Here is a 23,249-nt window from a genome sequence, read left to right as displayed (position 1 = left end):
TCACAGTGTTGTACAGCTAGATCTCAATTAGTGTGGTTAATGCAGTGTTCCCCGTGCTGGCTGGGGAATTCTGGGAGTTGAAGTCCACCCATCTTAAAGTTGCCAAGGTTGAGAAACACTGGGTTAATGAATCCCACAAAATGGTCATGTTATTCGAAGTCACACTACTCAAAATGATATTTCTATGGAAAATAGTGTAATTGGTTCCAGCTCGAGGGAAATAGGCAATGAAAATGTTGAAACATAAATGTTCATATGTAAAGTATATGAATGAAATATTACAGTAAAGGAGAAAAAGAATATACTTATAATTTAAATTTATTGTTAACAATGTCACAGAGTTCTGATAGAAAGCAAAATAAAAACAAAAAACTTCTAAATATCATTTCTAAATGTAAGTTTACACAGACAAAAACATCTTTATTGTCTCTCAATCTCCTTGTAGATGTTTGCAAACCACAAAAAGCAAATGCAACTTTACCTTTTTCTTTTATTTCCCTGTGTGTTTTACAATATTGCACATCATAGATTCAGGCATTCCCACATGTTGTCCTATTTTACCGTTGCTATGACCACGTTCATGTCATTCAATTTCATCAAATTTTTGCTCTAATTAATAATGAGCCTCTTCTTTTTCTGAGCTTGTACTGCTTCCCTCTGATGGAATCTTCCTTTTCTCCATTTTGCACACATGAAGGGTAGCAGCGTCTAAAATCCCAACTGTCACTGCGCACACATTAGCCTCTCACTAACTGAATTTTGAGTCACATTAAACATGACCTGGTGTCAATTTACAATTCACAGTTAATTGAATATCGCATTATTTGAACTTGCATTAATCACAAGTTTACATTCATTAATATGCGATGCACTCTATGATTTGAAATAACAAAAGGAATGAATGAAACTAGAAAACAGTCAGAACAGTGGGTCGTTGCCATGGGCCCCTGAACAACACTGTTTTGTGCATTGTTTGCTGAGCTTACTAGGGTTCGTAAGCTTAGGCCTAACTTGGACCTAGAACATGTAGCCTGTGCAGAGTATTATTTTCTTTCAACTGAGGTACTACCACTTGAAATTATGGGGCAAGTCTTTCCAATAATCAGCTTCAAGGCCAGCTGTGATCCATACCATCTGGATTTTTAAATGAATGTTTTATGCATGCTCTGACAGAACACAGCAGCTGGACAGTTTCTTTCATAAATTAATACATTTACCGAAATGTGGTGCCTCTGGATTCAGAAGTTATAGGCCTACCTTTAGGGATGTCTGCCTTCCAGAATGTGTATATGGACATTGACTCATTGTGAGCTACGGAAAACTTAAGTTTGGATTGGAATTGGACAAGTCTTTCCTGTTTGTGCTGATTACAGCTTATGTCAAAATAAATTAAGCAAGAACAAAACACAGTCCTTCTTTTCTATTGTTTGCATCTAGGTGGAAAATCCATAAATATTCTCAAGCCTCAGCTAAATCTGTAGATTTAGATGTTAATAAGTGATGGTTGTCATGTAATGAATAGGAGAATATAATGAATAGGTAGCATGTGCCTTGTCTACAAATTTCTGTAGTGAAGGTATAAGAATCGTAATTAAGAAAGACATCCTAGAGTTACCGTGGTTTACTTCTGCATGCAGAATGATATATGGACACTGTATTTATTCACTCAATTTATATACATTTTTGTTCCCTCAAATGACATTCAACTTCCCTTTAAAAATTGAGGCAATTGAAAAAAATAAAAATCATAAATTTCTGCACACTCAGAACTTACAGGCCATCTCAGTTATGATTCCTAATGCCATAAAAAAGTCAATATTTTTTAAAAGCAGAAACAGCATTAAGCAAAATTAGATTTCACACAAGAAGCTAGGGGTATAATATTCCACTGAAAAATCTGTTGTATAAAAAAAGAGCTCTTGGATTTGGCAGAAGCCCCATTCCAGTAGTAGAGGGCAAGAAATGTCACCAGCATTCTTCAAGCAAATCCATGGCAGACCAGATCCACTGGCACTGAACTGAGGCAAAATGGCTGAAATGGGATACAGCTGTGGTCAAAGCAGGGATGGAGCACACTTGTACATTTGCGTGGGGATAGAGATCAGAGGGAAGAAGTAAGGGGAGAGTATGGGGGACAGACAGTTCACAGGGATTGCCAGTGAGATGAAGTGAGCCAGTTTATTAATCTGAGCGTCACTATCCCTGGTTGGTTCAAGTGTGGCAGATGTGGGAATGTAGACTAACATCTTGGACTTGAGCTAGGGACAAACCAGGGCTCCTTTTGCAACCCGTAGGGCCGTGGTGTCTCTAGTATGGGGGGAAGAAAAAGCCACAAGATGCGTCTGCTTAACTGCTACTTCTTCCTGAAGCCAAATGGCTAGGGAAGGAGAGTTTGCAGTATGTCGGTAAGAGTCTTGGGAACTTGATTTGTTTGGGCCCAACATGTTTTTTCAGCCAGGCATTAAACAGGCTGTTGCCTCCCCTGGAGTGATATCAGTATGTTTGTGTGTGTGTATGTGTGTGTGTGTGCACGCGCGTGCATCTCTATCAATCAATCAGATGCTTCTCTTTCTTTGGCTGCTTATCAAGAATATTCCCCTTCCTAAGTCTTGAACTTCTATTGAAAGAGAGCTGTGTGTGTCCTGCAGGTATCTGGCAAGAGCATTAGATAAGTAAAGTGGGTAATTGTCATGTTCATCGTTCCAATGGTTTGAATACATCGTAACGTTTCACATGTCACTCTCCTGTTCCGTGTCTGTCATTTGCGGGGAGGGGAATTTCAGCCGTGCCAGGCTGTAATCTCCTTGCTGTTCTGCAGGAATGTATGTTTGGGTTATGACATGTCTTCAAGGTTACTTTCCCAGGCCGATGTGTGAGGGTTGCCAACACCTGGGAGGGGGTGGTTGCTATGGTGGGGCGAGGGGCGGGATTGGGTTTGAAGCGAGGGTATTTAGTTTGTATTTGGCGCGCTTTTGCTCATTCTCAGCTTTCTCTGTATTTGCATACTATTCCTTTAATAAATCAGTTATCTTTAAGCCCGAGCTTGTGAGACTGAGTATTTGGGTTTAGGCAATCATTACATAAAGCTGAGAATCATAATGAAATTTTCCGCTAGCCCCCATCCAAGCCTTTGGTGAAGGGGAGAGCTAGCGATGACTTTAACAATGGATGGACGAATCGGGGCGCAACAGCGCTCCAGCGGGGACGGCGTGGCGGAAGCTCGGTCGGGGCTAGCTCATGCCACCTGGAGACCCCAATACCCCACGTTTCCGGAGGTGGAATTCGCTGATCGGCGGGTCAGGCCGCAACGGGCAGAGTCGCGGGGGAGCGACCTCAGCGCGGTGGCCGGTAGCGATGTTCCGGAGTCGGGGATGGGTTTGGAGGTGGAGAGCGGCGCCCCGGTGTGGTCCCCGGAGTGGCTGGCATCCTTGATGGCCCAGGCTGGGACGCGGCGTGGCTGCATGGTTCCGGCGAAGGAGGGCGGCACATCGGCATTTTCGTTGGAGTGGTGGGTGTTCCTGCTGACCGAAGCCGAGCTGCGGTGCGAGCGCTCGGAGGCGCGGCGGGACTGGATGAGGAACTTCCTGTGGCTGGAGATGGCGCTGCTCCACGGGAGGCAAGCGCGGCAGGAGAGAGCCATCGTTCCTGCCTGTGTCAGCGCCAAGAAGGGTGCGGCCTCGAGGGGCCTGGGCTGCGTGGAGAGCGGCGGCGGTCGGGCAGGATGCAGCGGAGAGGCCGAGGTGAGACAGCCCGCCTTGGGGCCCGAGGAAGAAGGCGACGCATTCATCGCACTGAGGGCGGAGGAGGTGGACCCACCGAGCGAGGCTGGCGATCAGCGAGAAATCCTGGATTTCGGGCAAGATAGGGGTGGGTTTCAGGGCTTTGTTTGCTGGAAGCATGTCCCTCCGGACTGAGTGGAGGGGCGGGGCTCTGTGGTTTGCTTTAGCATTCTCATGCTGTTTAGCCTTTTGCATTTATATGCTGTTTAACCACTGTAACCTGTTCCTTGCGTTTTGTCATGATCGCAATGTTCAATGCTAATATCTGCATCGTGAAAATTTTCATGCCAATGCTTAGATCTTGTGTAGAGATGAATGGGAGCGTTTCACATGTGGATTCTTTGATGCGTGTCTTCCTATGGATAGGTGCTGATGCGTGTCCCACACTGTAAAATCACTTAGCCCGTCTTTATTCTGCCTAGCCGCATGAACTTGCTGCTTAGTTTAGTTTCTTTAAGGGGGGCGATATGTCATGTTCATCGTTCCAATGGTTTGAATACATCGTAACGTTTCACATGTCACTCTCCTGTTCCGTGTCTGTCATTTGCGGGGAGGGGAATTTCAGCCGTGCCAGGCTGTAATCTCCTTGCTGTTCTGCAGGAATGTATGTTTGGGTTATGACATGTCTTCAAGGTTACTTTCCCAGGCCGATGTGTGAGGGTTGCCAACACCTGGGAGGGGGTGGTTGCTATGGTGGGGCGAGGGGCGGGATTGGGTTTGAAGCGAGGGTATTTAGTTTGTATTTGGCGCGCTTTTGCTCATTCTCAGCTTTCTCTGTATTTGCATACTATTCCTTTAATAAATCAGTTATCTTTAAGCCCGAGCTTGTGAGACTGAGTATTTGGGTTTAGGCAATCATTACAGTAATGTGTTGAGTGGTTTCTTCTCTTTGCATGTGTTATTTTGGTTGTGAGGAAGGTAGAGGGGTTTGAACCCCTTCCTGGAAGGATGTCTGGGTCGTTGCTAGAGTGCAGTCTTAAGTGTCATCCATGTAGTGATGGTCGAGGCATACCCCTGTGGTTGTGCATACATTGACTTTCTGTGTGCATGATGGTAGGGTGGGAGGGACATATGACTTATTACTTGACTGCGAGGTTATGGCAGAATTTTAGGCATGGCGTCCACTTATCTGATTTGTAAACAATTTTTCTATTTTCTACTTGAGTTTTTCAACTTCCCTTCAAGGCCAAACATGCACTGGATATGGCAGTTGTTTCACCAGCATAGCTAAGTCATCTTTCCAGTAAGTCATGTTACCCATTTCAATGTTCTGTTAACATTGTAACATTTCACATGTCATCTTCTTTCCCGTGTTCCTTCGCCCATCCAGGCTTTTTCCATTCCTCCACCCTCCGTTGTTTGGAAGGCTTGGAATGTGTGTTTGGGTTTGCGCTCCTGTTCAAGGTTACTTTCCCAGGCGCGTCTAACGGTTCCTAGCACCTGGGAGGGGGTGCGCACTGACGAGGGATTGGGGCGGAACTTGCTCACAGGCAAAGCTTTTAAGTTTGTATTTGGCGCGCTTTTGCTCATTCTCAGCTTTCTCTGTATTTGCATACTATTCCTTTAATAAATCAGTTATCTTTAAGCCCGAGCTTGTGAGACTGAGTATTTGGGATTAGGCAACCATTACATAAAGCTGAGAAATCATTTCAATCATCTTCCGCTAGCCCCATCCAAACGTTGGATAAGAGGGAGCGCTAGCGATGACCGACCATCAGCTTCGCGCGAGTGAAGGGAGCGAGGAAGAGCAGGAGTCGGCAAGGACCCGGCCAGCTCTAACTTTGAGAGCGCAAAGAGCAGCACGTCGGGAGATGCGGGATGTCCAGTTAGATGAGTTGCTGTTATCCATGCAGGAGAGCCTCAGGAGTGAACACAAAACCGTAGTGGAGAGGGCAATGGGGAGGGGGTCTCCACAACTATCCTGGGAGCCCGAAATCCCCTTGTCACCGAGGGTGGTGGTAACCAACCAACCCCTGGAAGAGCCGGTCACTCCTGCTCGTATGAAAGCAATCGAGGACAAAATGAATCTAATAGTGACAATCCTGAAGGATCTCCCCAGGGGTGCAGAGCCAACCCAGGAAGATTGGGAGGAAGAGCCGTCACAGCTGGCTTACCCCAGACACAGCACCCTACCACCCAGGGGAAGAAGCAAGACTCGAGCATCCCGCCAGGTGGGGGGGCGAGAGGCAAGACTGCCCAGGGATCGGCCACCCCTGGGGGCTCGGCGTACCCTGATGTTTACGGAGCCGCCACAGCCAGCTGAGCCGGTAAGAAACTTCCCACCGTTTGGAGTGAAGTTCGATGGGGATCCCACTACACTCTCCTTCTTTATCACTAACGCTAAGCATTATATGGAGGATTGGGGCCGAAGCTTTCGTTCAGAACACGGCAAAATCAATTTTATTGCCAACAAACTGAGAGGGAGGGCAGCCGATTGGTATGTGCAACTGTGCCAAACTGAGGCGACAGAATTAGAGGACTTCGATGACTTTTTGTGGGCACTTAAACAGCATTTCGAAGACCCTCTAGCCCAAGAAACAGCCAAAAACGCCCTGAGGAAACTCTACCAAGGGTCCCTCTCAGTTGCCAATTATGCGCTTGAATTTAAAGCTTTATCAGGGAAGGTGGAAGATTGGTCCGAGCCAACTTTAATTGAAATGTTTAAGCAAGGGCTAGAACCAGAAATCCTCCGTTGGGCACTAGGAAGAGACAACCCTAAAACGCTATACGGATGGATTCAGTTAGCGGGCAGTGCAGAAAATGCCCTGCAGACCTATGCCCATACTAAAGAGCTTAGACAATCCCGAATTGCCACAGGAGCGCGCACGACTGGACCTGCCAGCCGCCCCAAACCAAAAACCTGGGAAGAGGAAAGAGAACGACGGTTTTCCAAAGGTCAGTGCCTGAGATGTGGAAAAGAAGGGCATCGCGCCACTTCGTGCCCTAGACGACGTCCAGAAGAACGGCAAGCGAAACCTTCAGTGAAGTCGCCTGCCCTGCCGCGGAAAATGAAAGCTGCCATCGCAGAACTCGACCCACCAGAACTACCATTCGGGGAAGAGGAAGAGGAATTGCAATTCGAACAGCCGGCGGGAAAAGGCTACCACCTGCCCTGAAGGGCGCCCTGGGGCAGGTGGAAGAAACCGGGCGTGACCACGATTCGGTGAGTGGGAATTTCCCTACACTGACTGTAAAAGTTAAACTGGGATCAAAAACCAAAACTGTGGAAGTTTGGGCCATGCTCGACTCGGGCTGCTCCCGTTCCCTGATGTCGTAGCGGCTCTGGAATTGCCCACGTTCCCTTTGCCAAGACCCATGATCTTCACCCAGTTGGATGGAACTATGGCGGGGGGGAAAGCAGTCACTCATTCCACAGAACTGGTTGCCTTACAAATGGGTTCCCATCGGGAAAAACTACCATTCGTTGTAGCTCCAGTGGGGGGCCCTCTGGTTATTTTAGGTATGCCCTGGTTTGTACAACAAAATCCTTTCATCAACTGGCTACATAGAACTGTTACCTTTGCGGATGGATTTTACAAAGTACCAGAAAAGGATCTTCTAGACGACATGGAGGGTGGAGGGGTAGCGCACACCACTGTACAGACGCTACAACCTCTTGAGGGACTGCCCAGTCAGTATCAGGATCTAGCTGATGTGTTTGGGGAAAAGGAAGCAGATCGCTTGCCACCCCACCGAAAAACAGACTGTGCCATTGAATTCTTACCTAATGTAAAGTTACCTCACCCAAAAATATACCCCATGTCTCCCAAGGAGCTCTCCACATTAAGGGAGTTCATTGACAAAAACCTGGCTAGGGGTTTCATTGAACCTGCTAACTCACCGGTGGGGGCTCCTGTCCTCTTCAGACCAAAAAAGGATGGGTCATTGAGGCTTTGTACAGATTTCCGCGGGCTCAATGCGGTCTCAATATTAAATAAATATCCTTTGCCCCTGATCAAAGATATGTTATCACATCTGGCCAGAGGCAAAATCTTCTCAAAACTGGATTTGAGAGAAGCCTATTTTCGTATTCGCATAAGGGAAGGGAATGAGTGGAAAACAGCGTTTAACTGTCCTCTTGGGGCTTTCCAATACAAAGTCTTACCCTTTGGTTTGTCGGGGGCACCTGGGGTTTTTATGCAACTAATCAATGAGGTCTTGCATGACCACCTATTTAAGGAAGTACTGGTGTATTTGGATGATGTACTGATTTATACTGAAACCATGTCAGAACATATTCACTTGGTGCGTCAGGTGCTGGCTAAATTGAAAAAAGCAGAGTTGTATGCTAAACTGTCCAAATGTGCCTTCCATCAGTCACAAATTGATTATCTAGGATATAGAATTTCCGCTAAAGGCATTGAAATGGACCCTGCTAAAGTGGAAGCTATTGTGGCATGGGAGCCTCCCCGTACCAGGAGACAATTACAAAGTTTCCTTGGATTCGCCAATTTCTATCAGGCATTTGCCCAAAATTTTGCTGAAATCGCCCTCCCCCTCACTGAACTGTTAAAAACCAAAGCGCAGGAGGATACGCTACGTTCAAAAAACCCAAGAGCGCTCCTTAAATGGACTCCAACCTGTCAACAGGCGTTCGAAGCGCTCAAACAAATCTTCACCACTGAGCCAATTTTACAGCATCCAGACCCCTCCAAACCATTCGTTGTACAAGTGGATGCTTCTGATTTCTCAATCGGAGCACTCTTGCTTCAATCTGACCACTCTGGCGCCTTAAAACCCTGTGCTTACCTCTCCCGCAAATTCACCGAAACAGAGAGGAGATGGCATGTTTGGGAGAAAGAGGCTTTTGCTGTAAAAACTGCTTTAGAAACGTGGCGACACTTATTGGAAGGGACTTCCAACCCTTTTGAAGTCTGGACTGACCATAAAAACCTGGAGGCTCTAAGCACCAGTCGCAAACTCAGCCCCAAACAGCTTCGCTGGGCTGAGTTTTTCAGCCGCTTTGACTTCACTCTTAAATTCATACCAGGCAAGAAAAACTTTTTGGCTGATGCGCTCTCCCGCCGACCCCAAGATGCTGGCCCAGGGCCAACGGTCCAAGGTACCGTCTGGACCGAAAAGCAATTAAGTTTGGCAGCGGTAACGCGCAGTCAGACGCGAGCGCAGCAAACGCAATCTCCAGCCGCTCCGCCTCCTAGCCACTCGCCACGCTTGTCAATTCCATCGGATTTGCAACAACAGTTGCTCCTCCACCTTAAAACGGATACTTGGTTGCAAACAAATCGAAACAGTCTAACTTTCACTGACGATTTTGCCTGGCACAACGATCGTCTCTATGTGCCCGATGCTTTGCGCAAACCAATCCTCCAGCGCTGCCACGATGACAAGCTGGCTGGACATTTTGGCTATTTAAAAACACTTCACCTTGTTCGGCGACAATTCTGGTGGCCAACATTACTTAAAGACCTCAAAGCTTATGTTACATCGTGCCCTGTTTGTGCAGCAACAAAGCGCAAAACGGGCAAACCTCAGGGTCTCCTTCAACCCGTCGCCACCCCATCTGTCCCCTGGCAGGACATATCCATGGACTTTATCATTGATCTGCCCCCTAGCCAACGTAAAACCGTCATTTGGGTGGTCAAAGATTTTTTCTCGAAACAAGCCCATTTCATTCCATGCGCTTCTATCCCCACCGCGCAACAGCTGGCACGCCTCTTCCTCGTCCACGTATACCGCCTCCACGGTATCCCCGCCCGTTTGGTGAGTGACAGAGGCACACAATTTACGTCACAATTCTGGCGGGCATTTTTAAAACTTCTAGGCACCAAACAAGCCCTCTCCACCGCGTGGCATCCGGAGACGGACGGCTCTACAGAGGCAGTTAACTCTACGCTAGAGCAATATCTCAGAGCTTTTGTCAATTACCAACAAGACGACTGGGTCGACTTACTCCCTTTTGCAGAAGTCACCTATAACAATGCCGTTCATCAGAGCACTGGTCAAGTTCCTTTTAAAACTGTCTTTGGGCGAGACTTCGTTCCTATTCCTGAACTTCCCCATCCACAACCGCTGCCAGCCTCACTCACTGACTGGGCTGACTCTCTCAAACACTCATGGCTCAACATTCAACAAGCTCTCCTCCATGCCCAGACCACTTACAAACGCCATGCTGATGCGAAGCGCTCACCTGAACCTGCTTTTACTGTAGGGGATAAAGTCTACTTATCAACCAAATTTCTCAAGTCCCCACAACCTTCAAAAAAACTTGGCCCTAAGTTTGTGGGTCCTTTTCCAATTGTGGCTCAAATTAACCCTGTTACTTTTAAACTTGCTTTGCCTCACAACCTCAAACGTTTACATCCTGTTTTCCATTGTAGCTTACTCAAGCCCTACCTGCCGTCGGACCGCTGGCATCCCCAACCCGTTCCACCACCTCCTCTCATGATTGATAACCAGCAACATTTCGAGGTGACATCCATCCTGGACTCTCGCCGCCAGCGCTCCACTTTGCAGTACCTCGTTCGTTGGAAACATTTCCCTCATCCTGAATGGGTCGCTGCTCCTGACGTCCTCTCGCCTCGTCTAGTGGCCCAATTTCACTCTGCATATCCTGACAAACCTGCTCCATAGCATTATTTTGGGGAGGGGGCGATATGTCATGTTACCCATTTCAATATTCTGTTAACATTGTAACGTTTCACATGTCATCTTCTTTCCCGTGTTCCTTCGCCCATCCAGGCTTTTTCCATTCCTCCGCCCTCCGTTGTTTGGAAGGCTTGGAATGTGTGTTTGGGTTTGCGCTCCTGTTCAAGGTTACTTTCCCAGGCGCGTCTAACGGTTCCTAGCACCTGGGAGGGGGTGCGCACTGACGAGGGATTGGGGCGGAACTTGCTCACAGGCAAAGCTTTTAAGTTTGTATTTGGCGCGCTTTTGCTCATTCTCAGCTTTCTCTGTATTTGCATACTATTCCTTTAATAAATCAGTTATCTTTAAGCCCGAGCTTGTGAGACTGAGTATTTGGGATTAGGCAACCATTACAAGGATTGCTCAAAATGCTGGTTGGTGTTTAAAAGGATTTCATGACCAGGTGGACAATATTTCTTTTGAAGCTGGGATTTAGGTACAAATGGTACTTCTAAGCATTAATTATAAATTAAAGGATCTAGATATGCAGTGTTTGTCATGAAAAGTATGGCTGCACCATCCTTGTGAATTAAACTAATAGATGTTTCTTTTAACTTTTCATGTTGCTGAGTTGCATGTGTCCTCTCAAGTACAGTACTAAAAGCATCTCTTGCTTTTATGCAGTGTGTATGGCTCATACACAGGTAGGTCTCGATTAGTGAGGTTAATGAATCACACAAAATGGTTGTGTTATGCAAATTCACACTATTCAAAGTGATATTTCTATGGAAAACAGGGTAATTGGTTGCAGCTTGATGGAAATAGACAATTAAAATTTTTAAACATAAAATTTTTATATGTTTATTAATGAAATACTGTACGGCAGTAAAAGAGGATAAACTCATATCCAAAGCATACCTACTATCCCCTGTATTCTGCTGTAGTTCTTCAAACTGAGCCTCTTCTTTTTTGAACTTTCCTCAGATGGAACCTTCCTTTTCTCCATATTGCAAACATGATGATTAGCGTCTAAAACTCCAGTGGCAACTGCACATGTGCTAGCCTCAACTGCGCACATGTGCTAGCCTCACACTAATTGAATTTTGGCTCACATGAAACACAACCTGGTATCAATTTATAATTTGCACTAAATTGAATATTGCACTATTCGAACTTGCATTAATTGTGATCTACCTGTATAGCATTTTGTTAATTTCTCATACATCATTTTCTCATGTGGAACTAAATTACCCATTCAGCCCTTCTCATGCAAAATATACTAATCATGGGTCACCAAGAAGAGAACAGCAGAAGACAGATTTATAATGCAAATAAGCACTCTGGAAAATGTAGGGCTTATTCTCGGAACAAAAATTAATGTATTAGCTGCTTTTTAGAGCTATTGCCCCACGAAGCAGAATACAAGTTAGAGCACACAGAAAAAGACCAGAAAGACAGAATATACTGTGAAGCTATTGAAGCACATGACTTATTTCCAAAGACAGAATATCATTTCCTTATGCATGAGAACCTAATAGATCTTAATGGAGATCTTATTAACACTCTGAATGACCATTTCTGTTCTGTTCCCTTGCCCCCACCCAAAGTCTCAGGAAATATAGGGAATTGCATATTTCTAACTTGGGATATGAAATATATCCAGCCAGAAGTAAATCCTAAATCCATGTTCAAGGGCAGCCTGCAGTGGAATGGATTGAGTTGGGGAACAAAAGGCTTGCCTGAGGATTTATTAGTGATAATGGGTGAAAAGATCCTGGCCTGTCAGCCAAACCACTTCTCTAATTCCAATAGAAGAGAATATAAGTAGCCCAGGGTTGAACTGTGGAGTCCTTGGTGCTCTCTGAGCTTGGTTGTTTGCTTGCAGACATTTCATTACCAACTAGGTAATTTCATCAGTGCTGGTGAGTTTGGGGTTGCTCCCTGTTTATATACAGCAGCTTGCCCTGTCCGTGTTGGTGGGGGTGTGGTTTCCTCCTTGGTAGTTCCTGGAGAAGTTAGTTCCTTACTTTTCGTATGCAATAGAATTATGGGGAATTTCAACACCTTATGGTATGGAATTCTTTCAAAACACGCTCCTCAGAACTATTTTAGGTGTACCTAATGGTACTCCTATCCCCTTACTCTATGCAGAAACTGGTACATACCCAATTAAAGCTAGAATAATTGTAAGGGCATTTAATTATTGGGCTAGACTTCCCTCACTACCTGATTCCCAACTTGTCAAGCGGTGCCTCCTAGAGCAAATTAATATCTCCACTCCTTCTTATACCAGTTGGTTTACATTTTTATCCAATCATATGCATACCTTTGTTTTTTTCTCTGGAATTCTTTTCAGATTCAAATAATGCAAATAATAATCTATTATTTAAAAACAGGGTGCTGGATGTCTTTGCCCAAAGCAATTTGTTTAAATTATCACAAAATAAATTGCCCCTTGGTATGCACTTAATAAAACCAAAATTGAATGCAAACATTTTTTGAGGTGTGTTATAGTACCATCCCTCCATGAGGCACTTACGAGGCTACAATTCCAGCAAATGGCATCAGCAACCAGAGAGGGCCAATTTCACAATATCCCTTATAATATGTGCTTCTGCCCTTGCTCCAAGGAAACCATAGAAGATTTTACCCATTATTTATTGTACTGTCCTATTTCCGTTTCAGCACATGGAAAATTTCTGGAACCCCTCTTGGTAAGAAAACCGTTTTGGCCTGATCCATATAACATTGAGTATCTCATGAATTTATTTATTTATTCAAATTTCTATCACCGCCCATCTCTCCCAATTTAAATAAGGTGACACTGTTATGGAAGTTAGCAAGCTTTGCGTGGGCTGCTGCTAAACAAAGAGAATATTTTATCAAAATTTCCTAATGTTTTCTAATATTTTATTTGCTGTAATAACACTGTTTTAATGTTTTTTACTGCTTTTTGTGCATTTTAATCTATTTTATTAATGTTTGGCCACTTTTGTGCAGGTTTTATCTTGTTTGTTATAACCGGTGGTGAAAACACAAATGGGATGGGATGGGATGGGAATGTCTGCAAGCAAGCAACCAAGCTCAGAGAGCACCAAGGACTCCACTTCTCTAATTCTTTTTATGTAAGCATGTACTTGGGAGCAGGTTGCCAGAATTAAAGACATAAGCATTCTGTGCAAACCCCAATGTCTCAAAAATGCAGCATTCTTGCTGTGTTGGTTTAATTATGAAGGAGAACATAGACACTCAAAGATGGCATTTATTCATTCCTCTTCGCTTTAGCCTAGGTACCAAGAGTTCCCATTAATTGTCTTCCTATATATACCTCCTTGATTATGAACAAATAACAGAAACCAGACTTGACTTTCAAACCATTCCTTTATTGAAAAGCTGTTCTCTGAAACAAGTGTCCAGCACTTGGGCACATTTTCACAGACTATGGTGAAACCACTTGCACCAGCACTGGGAACATCTTGGACAGGAAAATGAGGCATCTGAAGAACATATTTCAGTGGGACTGTTTATATATGGGGACCAGGTCTTCCCCTCCTGCACTGCAGCCCCAATGTGTGGAAGGAAGTTCTTCTTCAGATGTAATTGGTTTATTCTATTCCACGCCTGGATATTTGCCCCCTGGTTATTATGCAAAGGTGGATTTGTTCCATATGGTTTTTTTTTATCTGGTAAAGCTGTTTGGCTGCACAGTAATTCAGGTGTCTCACCAAATGGAAAGCTGTTTGCATTTTCTGCTGGACCAAGCCAGACGGTAGCTGGTACTTTCCATGTGTAAGATGGCCTGCTGCTCTCCACAACTTTCTCTTTGGCCCCAGGGGCTGCTTTTCTCACTTTTCCTTCAGGCCATCCACTTTTTTGGACATTTATCTTGCTCTTCCCAGCCTGAGGTTCCCTTTTTTGGACATCCACGCTGTTCCTGGTAGCAGGTAGATCATTTTTCTGGATGTTCACCTTGCTTTTCTGTGCAGGCAACTGGCTTCTCCTAATCGGAACCTCTTTCTTTTGAGGATATCTTGTCTTACCAATTTTCAGCTTGCTCTTTTGTGATTGCACATCTGCCTTCCCATCCCGCACTCCCTTTTGGGGGGACAATGAAACAGTATTCTTTCTAGCATATCTCACGTATCCAGGACCTAAATCAGGTTGGTCAAGTCTTTCTTTCTGCCCAGTTCTGGCGTCCAGCTCCTCTTTGGGACAAGACCTGCTCTTCCGTGCTGGAGGCTTCTTAATTTGCACTTCATGCTTTCCAGGAGGACTATCAGTCTTCCCTTTCAGAAGCTTTTTCTTGCTCTGAAACTCAGGTCTCCCATTCTGCTTTTTTTTCTTAATGGTATATCTCTTTCTCTCCCCACTATATTGTTCAGTTTCTAGTTTTGGGAGCTTGAGGTTCCCAGTTTGGATCTCTAGGTTTTCATCCTGCTTAATTTTTTCTTTGTACAGCCTACTCTTTCCCCTCTGAGCCCTTCTCTTCCCATTGCAATTCTCACTATTCTCATGAAAAGCCTCTCGACTGGACCTCCTGTTCCTAGCACGCAGCTCGCTTTTCACAGCAGACCTGGTTTTCATCTCGGTCCACAATCCATTTCTTCCGTCCTGCCTCCTGAGACAATTCCTGGCCTGAAAATCTGCTTCTTTGGCAGATAATTTATTTTGCTTTGTCTTGTTATTCTTTGGGTGGGACTTCTCCCACACACACAAAGGAAGGGGCTTGCTAGGGACTGAATTGCTAAACTCAGACTCTGAGTCTGAACTCAGTTCGCTGGACTCAGAAAACTCACTACTTTCAGAACTGGGCCCAGAACTTGATTCACTGGGCGACTCTCCAGATTCAAGACTATCCTCCAAATGTGATGACTCATCGGTAGAATCAAAGGATGAGTCATCATATTCAGAACAGGAGCCACTGTCATTCTCTGAAGTGGACTCAGCTCCCTGAATGCTCTGTTTATCCAATTTTGTGTGGGATTCCTCTTCTCTTGGGCTACTATTCTTGGGTTTCTCACGAGCAGACAGCACACCTGGAAGAAACTAGGTTTTTAATCTAATTAAGGGACAAATCGAACAACAACCCAGAACAACATTCAACAATTCCAGCCAGCCAGGCACAAATATTTGTAGCGTTCTTCCTGACCATGTCTGGCTACCTACTCATATACCCCTGAAGGAATTCCATACCTAAAGAGCTAAGTGGGAAAATGTACTATTGCACAAGGGTGTTAGGATCTCTCAAAGGATTTCATTTATTATTTTTAACTTACTCTGGAGGCTCAGTGCAGGAAGCAGAGCTAGATAAGTATACATCACTTATAATACCACAATTTCTTCCTGTTGCTACTGCTGGCTTCTAAAAGCAAACCTAAAAACCCTCATAAACATATTCATAGTCAAGATAACTCCTTAAAACATTAAGGATCCAGAAGGAGGAGCTTACAATTTGGAGGATCAGGAATGACATTCTGTGTGTTCAACATCAGTAGATAGAGCACACGGTCAGGAAGATCATCACAGTTACAACACAGAAGGTGCAGTTTATTAAGCACGGACTGTTTAGAATCCATGGATTGCAATCAATGTGTGCAGAGGAGAAAATAGGCACTGCTCTGTCAAACTACGTAACAACCTGATATGCTGAAAATATCAACATACGACTTTGCGTTCTTACCAATCTCTCTTGTCTGCCAGGTCACTTGGAAGCAAATTACATTTGTATTTTAATTATTTTACTTCTGGCTTGATGATCCAGGACTCTTACAGTCTAGCTATGCCTAAAATCCCCATGGGAGTAAGACAAGGCTGGATCCAAGCATGAGAGCTACTTTGCCATTTCAGTTTTTCTGCTTCACGGCCAAAATGCCAGCTATGAATATGAACTGTCGAACACTGACCTGCATCTCCCTGGTAATATTTAGTAAAAAAAAAAAAAGATGGGTAGTATGTATTGTTATTGCATTCTTCAACACCCCTAGAAGAAGACAATAAAGTGGAGTAGGGATTGGGAAACTGACCAGAATGGCACCATTCATGTCTTCATTAACTAAATATCATTACACCATGTTGTGATGAGGAAACACATGTCTTTGGTGGCCACCTGTTCCTCCTAAGTATCCCCTGAACCTCAGGTGTGACCTGTAAATCAGGGAAAGTGGCACAGAGAAACTTATAAGTGTAGTGTTTCCCGTTTGGACTTGGGCAACAGGCAGCTAAGTTGCTAAATTACTCACCAGTTTCATTCTGTTTATCCCTGAGGGAGTAGGGAAGGTTACACTTGTTCTCTGAAAGGCAAAATATACCCTGAAGTTATCAGATACAAAAATTGTATGGTTTGTAGAGTCATTCAGATTCTGAACAATACCATGTATTTAGTTATTAAATGATTAAAATACCAAAATGCAAAGAAACAGTAATGATTTAAGTGTTCAAACACTTTGATGCCGGAAAGTTCATTAAAAGAATATCAAATGCATCTCAAAGTCAGTTAGGAACAGTATTGCTACAAAAATACAGGGACCATCCTGCATATGTTCATAGTTGGAATTTTGCTGCAGAAATTGATCATAAGCCTCAGGCTAATATTTAAAGAACACACATGTACTTCCGTGCTTACAAAGAGTATTTTTCCCATTGCAAATCTGTGACTTTCTGTCTGGCAGCAAGTTAATCTTGGGTGATATTCTGTCCTAGTCATTCTGACCAAGAGGTAAATCAGACTCATGTTAATGAAGTGAATACATTAATTCCAGCTTCTGATCAATTGTTGGAGCAAATAGCTCAACAAAGCTAACAAGATTTTGCAGGATATAATGGGATCACTAAAAGGAAACTTGATTTGAAAATAGGGGAAGTCCATTCAATAGGCTTTGTATCTAACATGTATAACAGATGCTACACTTTAGATATAACATGAGAAAATCGTTTTTTGAGACAAAGGATATGGCTGCATTGCATTCCTGAGGGGCACTTACTGCAATTATTAACAAATGCAAACAGTGTGCTCATGCTGTCATTTATTGCCCTGACATTAATCCGAATAGAAAGAATTTTACAAGAGACTGTTGGTGTCAGAAAGAGAGATGATCAAATCCAACTCATCTATAAAGAATGGTTTTTTGAGCTCTTGGTTTAAAGCTGCAATAGATTTGTCTGAACATGAGAGGAAATAATATTTACTAGTTTCAGATTATTTTTTTCATTAACCAGAAATGTGTGAGGTACACTGAATACTAGATTTGTTATTCATAGAATAAAACTAGTTTTTCTTTGTACTTCTGGTAAATAGATTAATTACCAGAAGTACAAGCAGTTTGAATCATTTATAAATTTAAGCATAGACTCATAAAATCGGAAGAGGCCTTTTAAGCCATCAAGTCCAGCTTCCTGCTCAGTGCAGAAATCCAAATTAAAGTACCCCAAACAGCTAGCCTCTTCTTGAACACACTGTCATGAGTAAGGATGGCGAGCAGGGGGCTCCCATCCAGACTGTCAAGCGCATGCGTAGCACTGAGGAATTGTTCAGCCATTCAAAGAGGCACAGATCGGGACCGCCTTAACCCTTGGGGGTTATATGGCTGGGTTTTTCCCACGCTTCTTCAGTTTGTTAGGATTCCTGTTAAGTACTAATAATAAATATTAGAGACCAATTCCTTGTCTCAGTGTGTTTCCTGGTTGTTAGGACACACACCCAGTGAACAGGAACCCATCAATTTTCAAGGTAACTGGTTTCACTATCAAACTGCACTGTTGGGATTTTTTCTGTGATTCAGCTGGTATTTGCCCTCCTGTAATTTAAAGTAATTATTCCATGTTCTGCATTCTATTATGATAGAAAACAGGTCTAGACATTCTTCTGTGCCACAGCCTTTCAGATAATTGAAGGGTACTATCATATCCTCTTTGCCTCCAATCTTCTCAAGACTAAATATTCTTAGTATTTCAAACTTTTCATGAGCTAGACCATCAGCATGTTATACCAATAGGTATAGGTAAAGGTAAAGGTTTCCCTTGACATTAAGTCCAGTCGTGTCCGACTCTAGGGGGTGGTGCTCATCTCCGTTTCAAAGCTGAAGAGCCGGCGTTTGTCCGTAGACACTTCCGTGGTCATGTGGCCGGCATGACTAAGCGGAACGCCATTACCTATACCAATAGGTATAGACACAGGTAAATAGGTATGAAATCCTCATTGCTCTTTTCTGGATTGCATGAAAATTATTAAACTTATATTGCAGAATGCTAAAGAAAAATGAAGAGTCACAGGTCATGTTGGTTAAACAAGTACTCATTAAGAAAATCTACATATAAAAGTGTAGCACCAAAATGATTTAACAGCTATCATACATGAGTAACAATTATATTTTAGTTAAGTGATTTATTTGTTTGTGTTTGGAAATAGAGAAGATATAATGATTTAATACTATTCTTTCTTGAATTACCCAGGGTTTTAAGTAGAGAGATGTCACACAAACAGCCACAGCAGCTGCGGGAAGGGGAGTGGGGGAGAGAAGACGTTGCAAGGATGGGAGGCAGGCCAACTGGGTATGCTGCTGAGGGGAGGGCAGGAGAGAGGGGGAGATGTGCATGAGCTTTGCCCTATTCACTCCAGAAAATCATTCCAGGGTCCCTCAGGGATCCCTCTGCATTTTGCTTCGTTCAAAATCCAGAACTGCCAAAGCATTCTGAATTGTTTTTCTGCTGAACCATGCTAATCTGAATCAGCAGAATTTCTGGAATGGAATGTTTTGTTCCAGTTGCAAAACAAAACATTTTCCATTTCATGTACACTCTTAATTTTGAGTTAGACTAATCAATTAGCAAATGAGATGGGAGAGCTACTTCCCTGCTTTGACTCCTCATTCCCTCTTTGACACTACCCAGCATGCCTCTTATTGGTCAGACTGATGTTCTCAGGGCTCTTCCTGTTTCTGTTCCTTTTTCCCACAACCCCCCTCTCTATTCTTGGATAGTAGACTAGATACCATGCCAAGCTGCGTGTGGTCTAGCAGACTACATGGTCTTTCATTGTTTCATTTATATTACAGCCAAACCATATATTTCAGTTTTCTATCTAATGCTATGTATTTATTTCAAACATTTGCATGCGACAGAATCGTCAAATACAATAAAAAAAATCCATAAAACAGAAAACTGAACTTTTCCTACAATGCCACCCCATAAAAATCTACTAAAAACTAAAATCAAAATGAAAACTCAAAACACACAACCCAAAAGGGCAATCCAGGTCTACCATGAGTGTCCTGAAGCCCATGTGAATAAAATCATTTTCATGCCTTGTGACAATCTCAGGGTGTGGGGCTCTTACTCTCTGAGCTTCTCTTGGAGGAAGATTTTGAAACTAGTAGTACATATCCACCCAGAGAAATATAGAAGTATGCTGTATATCATCATCATCATCATCATCATCATCATCTCTGCCGTTTCAAGATAGCAGATTATTTATTTATTTATTTATTATTTTTCAAATTTCTATCACCGCCCACCTCCCCCAAAAGGGGACTCTGGGTGGTTCCAAAATTTGGATACACATAATCCAGATTATTTGTAACCATGAGACCACCAGAATTCCTTCCCAGATTTTAAGCCGTGTATTCCAGGTTCTAAAACTGGGCAGTTGTCCTTTATCCCTCCTCTGAGGCAGGATTTCCAGAATTTAAAAAAAAAAAAATCTGTGGAAGTATTTCCAGAAGGGATTTACCGTCATAGAAGAACAGGGTTTCAGAGGGGGTATTTTGAGGGTATAAAGGAATAAATATATACAAGTAAAATATATTTATAAAACTAAAACTGGACAACCTCATGTTGTAGATTGGAATTAAGGAGGAATTTAGGATTTTTTTAAAAAATGAAGGCAGCTGATGTGAACTTCCAAAACAGTGGCCCAAGGCATATCAAAGGATAAAAAGAGTACCTTTTCTCCCCTATAAACAGCACTATGAAGAAGTGGAGGAAAGCAACACACAATCATATTCTCATCCTGTCATCTCTGTGTGAAAACATACCATCTTCCATTTGCAAGCCTTTGCATTTTCTTAAAGGCTCCCTTTTTTAAATTTCCATTAAAAAAACTCATGAGATGTAAAAGGTCTTGTGACAGTTACTGCTAGGACTTATCCGATATTGTGTTTGGTATTGCAAAGTAAGGGTGCCATTGAAGGGAGGGTAACCTAGGAAGGATGAGATGTTGGGTCTTTACCATTTGACAGCACTTTGTATGCTTCCATTATCTCCTTTGACTTCTCTTCAGCCTCTTTTTTGTTATCAGGGTTTTTATCAGGATGCCACTTCTTCAGCTGCATTCTGTACCTATTCAATTACAGGGAAGGCCACAAAAAATAAATCTCTTGAGCAAACTATTAATTCCATTCCAAGCTGCCTTTCATTCTAGAATAACTCTCCGAGAATCAGAAGCAAGCACATTGGACAGATACTCCAAATAGCACCAAGGAAAACAGGACAATACAAGTAGGCCTCATTTAGCAACTGCCATGTACAACGACTGTTTGCAGTTACAGTGGTGATGAAAAAGTAACTTTGTAACCAATCCTCACATTTACAACCTTTGCAGTCTGTTAAGCAAGGGAAAGCTGAAATAAGATCGTAAACACCGTCACGGTTTCACTTTGCAACCGCTTCGCTTAACAACCAAGTTGCCAATCCCATTTGTCACTAAGTGAGGACTACCTGTATGAGGTTTTTGAACACATTCTGAAAATTAAATATTCTGTGCAGAAAACTCTCACTACAACACCCCATTGAGGAATAATTCTGCTCCATTTTGCAACCAGCTGGCTATGGCTTTTCTCAGCACGCTTCATCTCAGCACACTTCATTCCATCCCTTCTATGCCTGCGCACAGACACAAAGCTTTCTTCGAGTATTACAAAAAGGAGTAACAGGAAGAAGGACAAATCCCACCCCTCACAAATGGTGCTGCTAATGGACTTTCAAAGGTGTTCTTGCTTTCCAGAACAATGTTTGTGGCAAAGAAGTTTTCCACCCCACACATGATGCCTGTCACACAAGCAGAAAATTTTGTCAAAAGTACGGATCTCTCTAACCTACAGTATCTTCATGTTAGGGAGCCGATAAGGCAGTTGGAGCTCACATGCCTGGATGGAATTGCTAGTACAGCTGGTAGAAGCCATTTCAGTGGGAGGCATTCTGCAAACAGTCTGCCCCACGTTGGCAGTGGCTCACTCCTGGGCCCCACATTCACTTCCTTCCTACAGAGTAGCAGGCCTGTGCAGGAAAGGGTGGGACTTTTGAGCTTTGTATTCACAGAGCAAAATTGGCAAATGTGTTCAATTATACCAAAGGCCTGGCCTTTTGAGCACAAGGCTGCACTGTCTGTGCATTAATGGTTAACGGTACATGGAATAGGACCACCTGTCTTTGCCCCAGTACCGCCACCTCTCCATCTTTGAATCTATGCCTGCCAGATCACAGGTAACCCAAGGGGCCACTGCTGCCGCCCTGGTACCGTGAGCTGCCAACTGAGCCTGGGGGCCAGAAAAGAGTGGAGGCAATGGGCAACAACTGAAACTGCAGCTGCAGGAGTGCCAAGGTAGCCCAGGAAGTGGAAAAGCCATACACCTAGATGCACAGCCACTGTGGAGGAGAGTCCCCGCCATCTAGCCCCAAGCCAAATGGTGCCCAAGGCCAGCAGGGAGGGCAACACTATTGGGCCCATACCGGTAAAAGCATGGGAGGAAAGAGCCTTGATGTGGAGGCAACAGTTTTCAAGATGAGAGGAAGGCACATGCCAATGAGCCCTCACTACTATCATACCCTACAACTTAATCGTGATGATGTGCACTTGAGAAAAAGCCTAATTCTTAATCAGCTTCTGTGTTCAGAGTACAGTGACTAACTAGAGAAGGTGATCTTGCCAATAATCTTGCTAAATCAAAGTTTTAAAAACAAGGATTTGCAAGACGTGGTATTCTAGATGTTACTGCAATTTCTCACCACTGGTCACATTGGCAAGAAATGATGGGAGCTGGTTCAACAATGTATGGAGAGTCACAGATTGCTGATCCTTGTTTTAAAAGGATGTTTCAGACTTTTAGCTAGCAGTTAAGAAGCTTTAATTTTAGTTAAAAGAATGAAAAAAAAACAGAAAGGAAAAGCTATTAAAACATGTACAAAAACAAAAGGTATAGAGAGTTATCCCTATTGAAATTTAAATTGAATATACTTGGTTAATTTTCTTGATAAAAACAGAGGATCCCAGAAAGTACAGAGAAAGTCTCTTCCCAAATAGAGAAACCGGTGGGTTTCAGGATAGACCCACGTTCTTTTCTTCACAGTAAGCACTAAAGGCTGGAAGGCTGAGCATGTGGAAGACCGACTTACGCCATTTTAATATCATCATGGGAGGCATTTCGAGTGACCCCCAGGATCTTGTAATAATCTATTGCATCTTTTGTCCCTCCTGTAGAGAGGCCTGAAGGGATCCTGGAATGTCTTGGCAGACCCATGGAATCTGGGAATAGGTAGTTGCTGGAAATACCTGGCCCTAGAGAAGAAAAAATAACAACTATCTGGTCTTTGAATGAATGGGCACACTTTATATCCCATAATCCAAAAGGCCTTTTCCCACTGCTAAATTGTAGGTGCTATCTACCCATCAAGAAATCAATATAATGCTACAACAGTATGATGCTTTTCCTCCACATTCCCTATACTTGTCTTGTTTCTATTGCCTCTGTCCCCTCCAAGGCAATGGGTGACAAATGCATAAAGTACTAGACAACCCGTGACCCGTTGGGGTCATCGTTTCAGAGATATTTCCTTACCAGATTCCTCAGTGCCTTCAACAGTGGCAGAGCTTCTAATGTACTGCCTTCACTGGGA

At 43.5% G+C, this 23,249-nt stretch overlaps 1 protein-coding gene across 1 annotated transcript; it reads right to left on the bottom strand.

Moving 5' to 3' along the window:
• Positions 1-13,796: 13,796 nt before the first annotated feature.
• On the bottom strand, positions 13,797-23,056 carry LOC134502011 (cylicin-1-like). Its single transcript, XM_063310131.1, has 4 exons — positions 22,749-23,056; positions 20,587-20,696; positions 16,604-16,654; positions 13,797-15,400 (listed from the first exon to the last, which is right to left on the bottom strand). Exons 1-4 carry the CDS (start codon positions 22,871-22,873, stop codon positions 13,797-13,799), a joined length of 1,890 nt encoding a protein of 629 aa, XP_063166201.1. The 5' UTR covers positions 22,874-23,056.
• Positions 23,057-23,249: the final 193 nt, after the last annotated feature.

This window comes from Candoia aspera, chromosome 1, assembly GCF_035149785.1.
Source record: "Candoia aspera isolate rCanAsp1 chromosome 1, rCanAsp1.hap2, whole genome shotgun sequence".
Classification (NCBI taxonomy): Eukaryota; Metazoa; Chordata; class Lepidosauria; order Squamata; family Boidae; genus Candoia; species Candoia aspera.
This window is presented reverse-complemented; position numbering and strand designations above follow the sequence as displayed.

Coding starts and splice junctions, on each gene's coding strand:
- LOC134502011 (XM_063310131.1), bottom strand. CDS start 22,873: ATGGGTCTGCCAAGACATTCCAGGATCCCTTCAGGCCTCTCTACAGGA. Junction 20,697..22,748: donor CATGATGATATTAAAATGGC/GTAAGTCGGTCT, acceptor GTAATTGAATAG/GTACAGAATGCAGCTGAAGA. Junction 16,655..20,586: donor ATACAAAGTGCTGTCAAATG/GTAAAGACCCAA, acceptor TTTGCCTTTCAG/AGAACAAGTGTAACCTTCCC.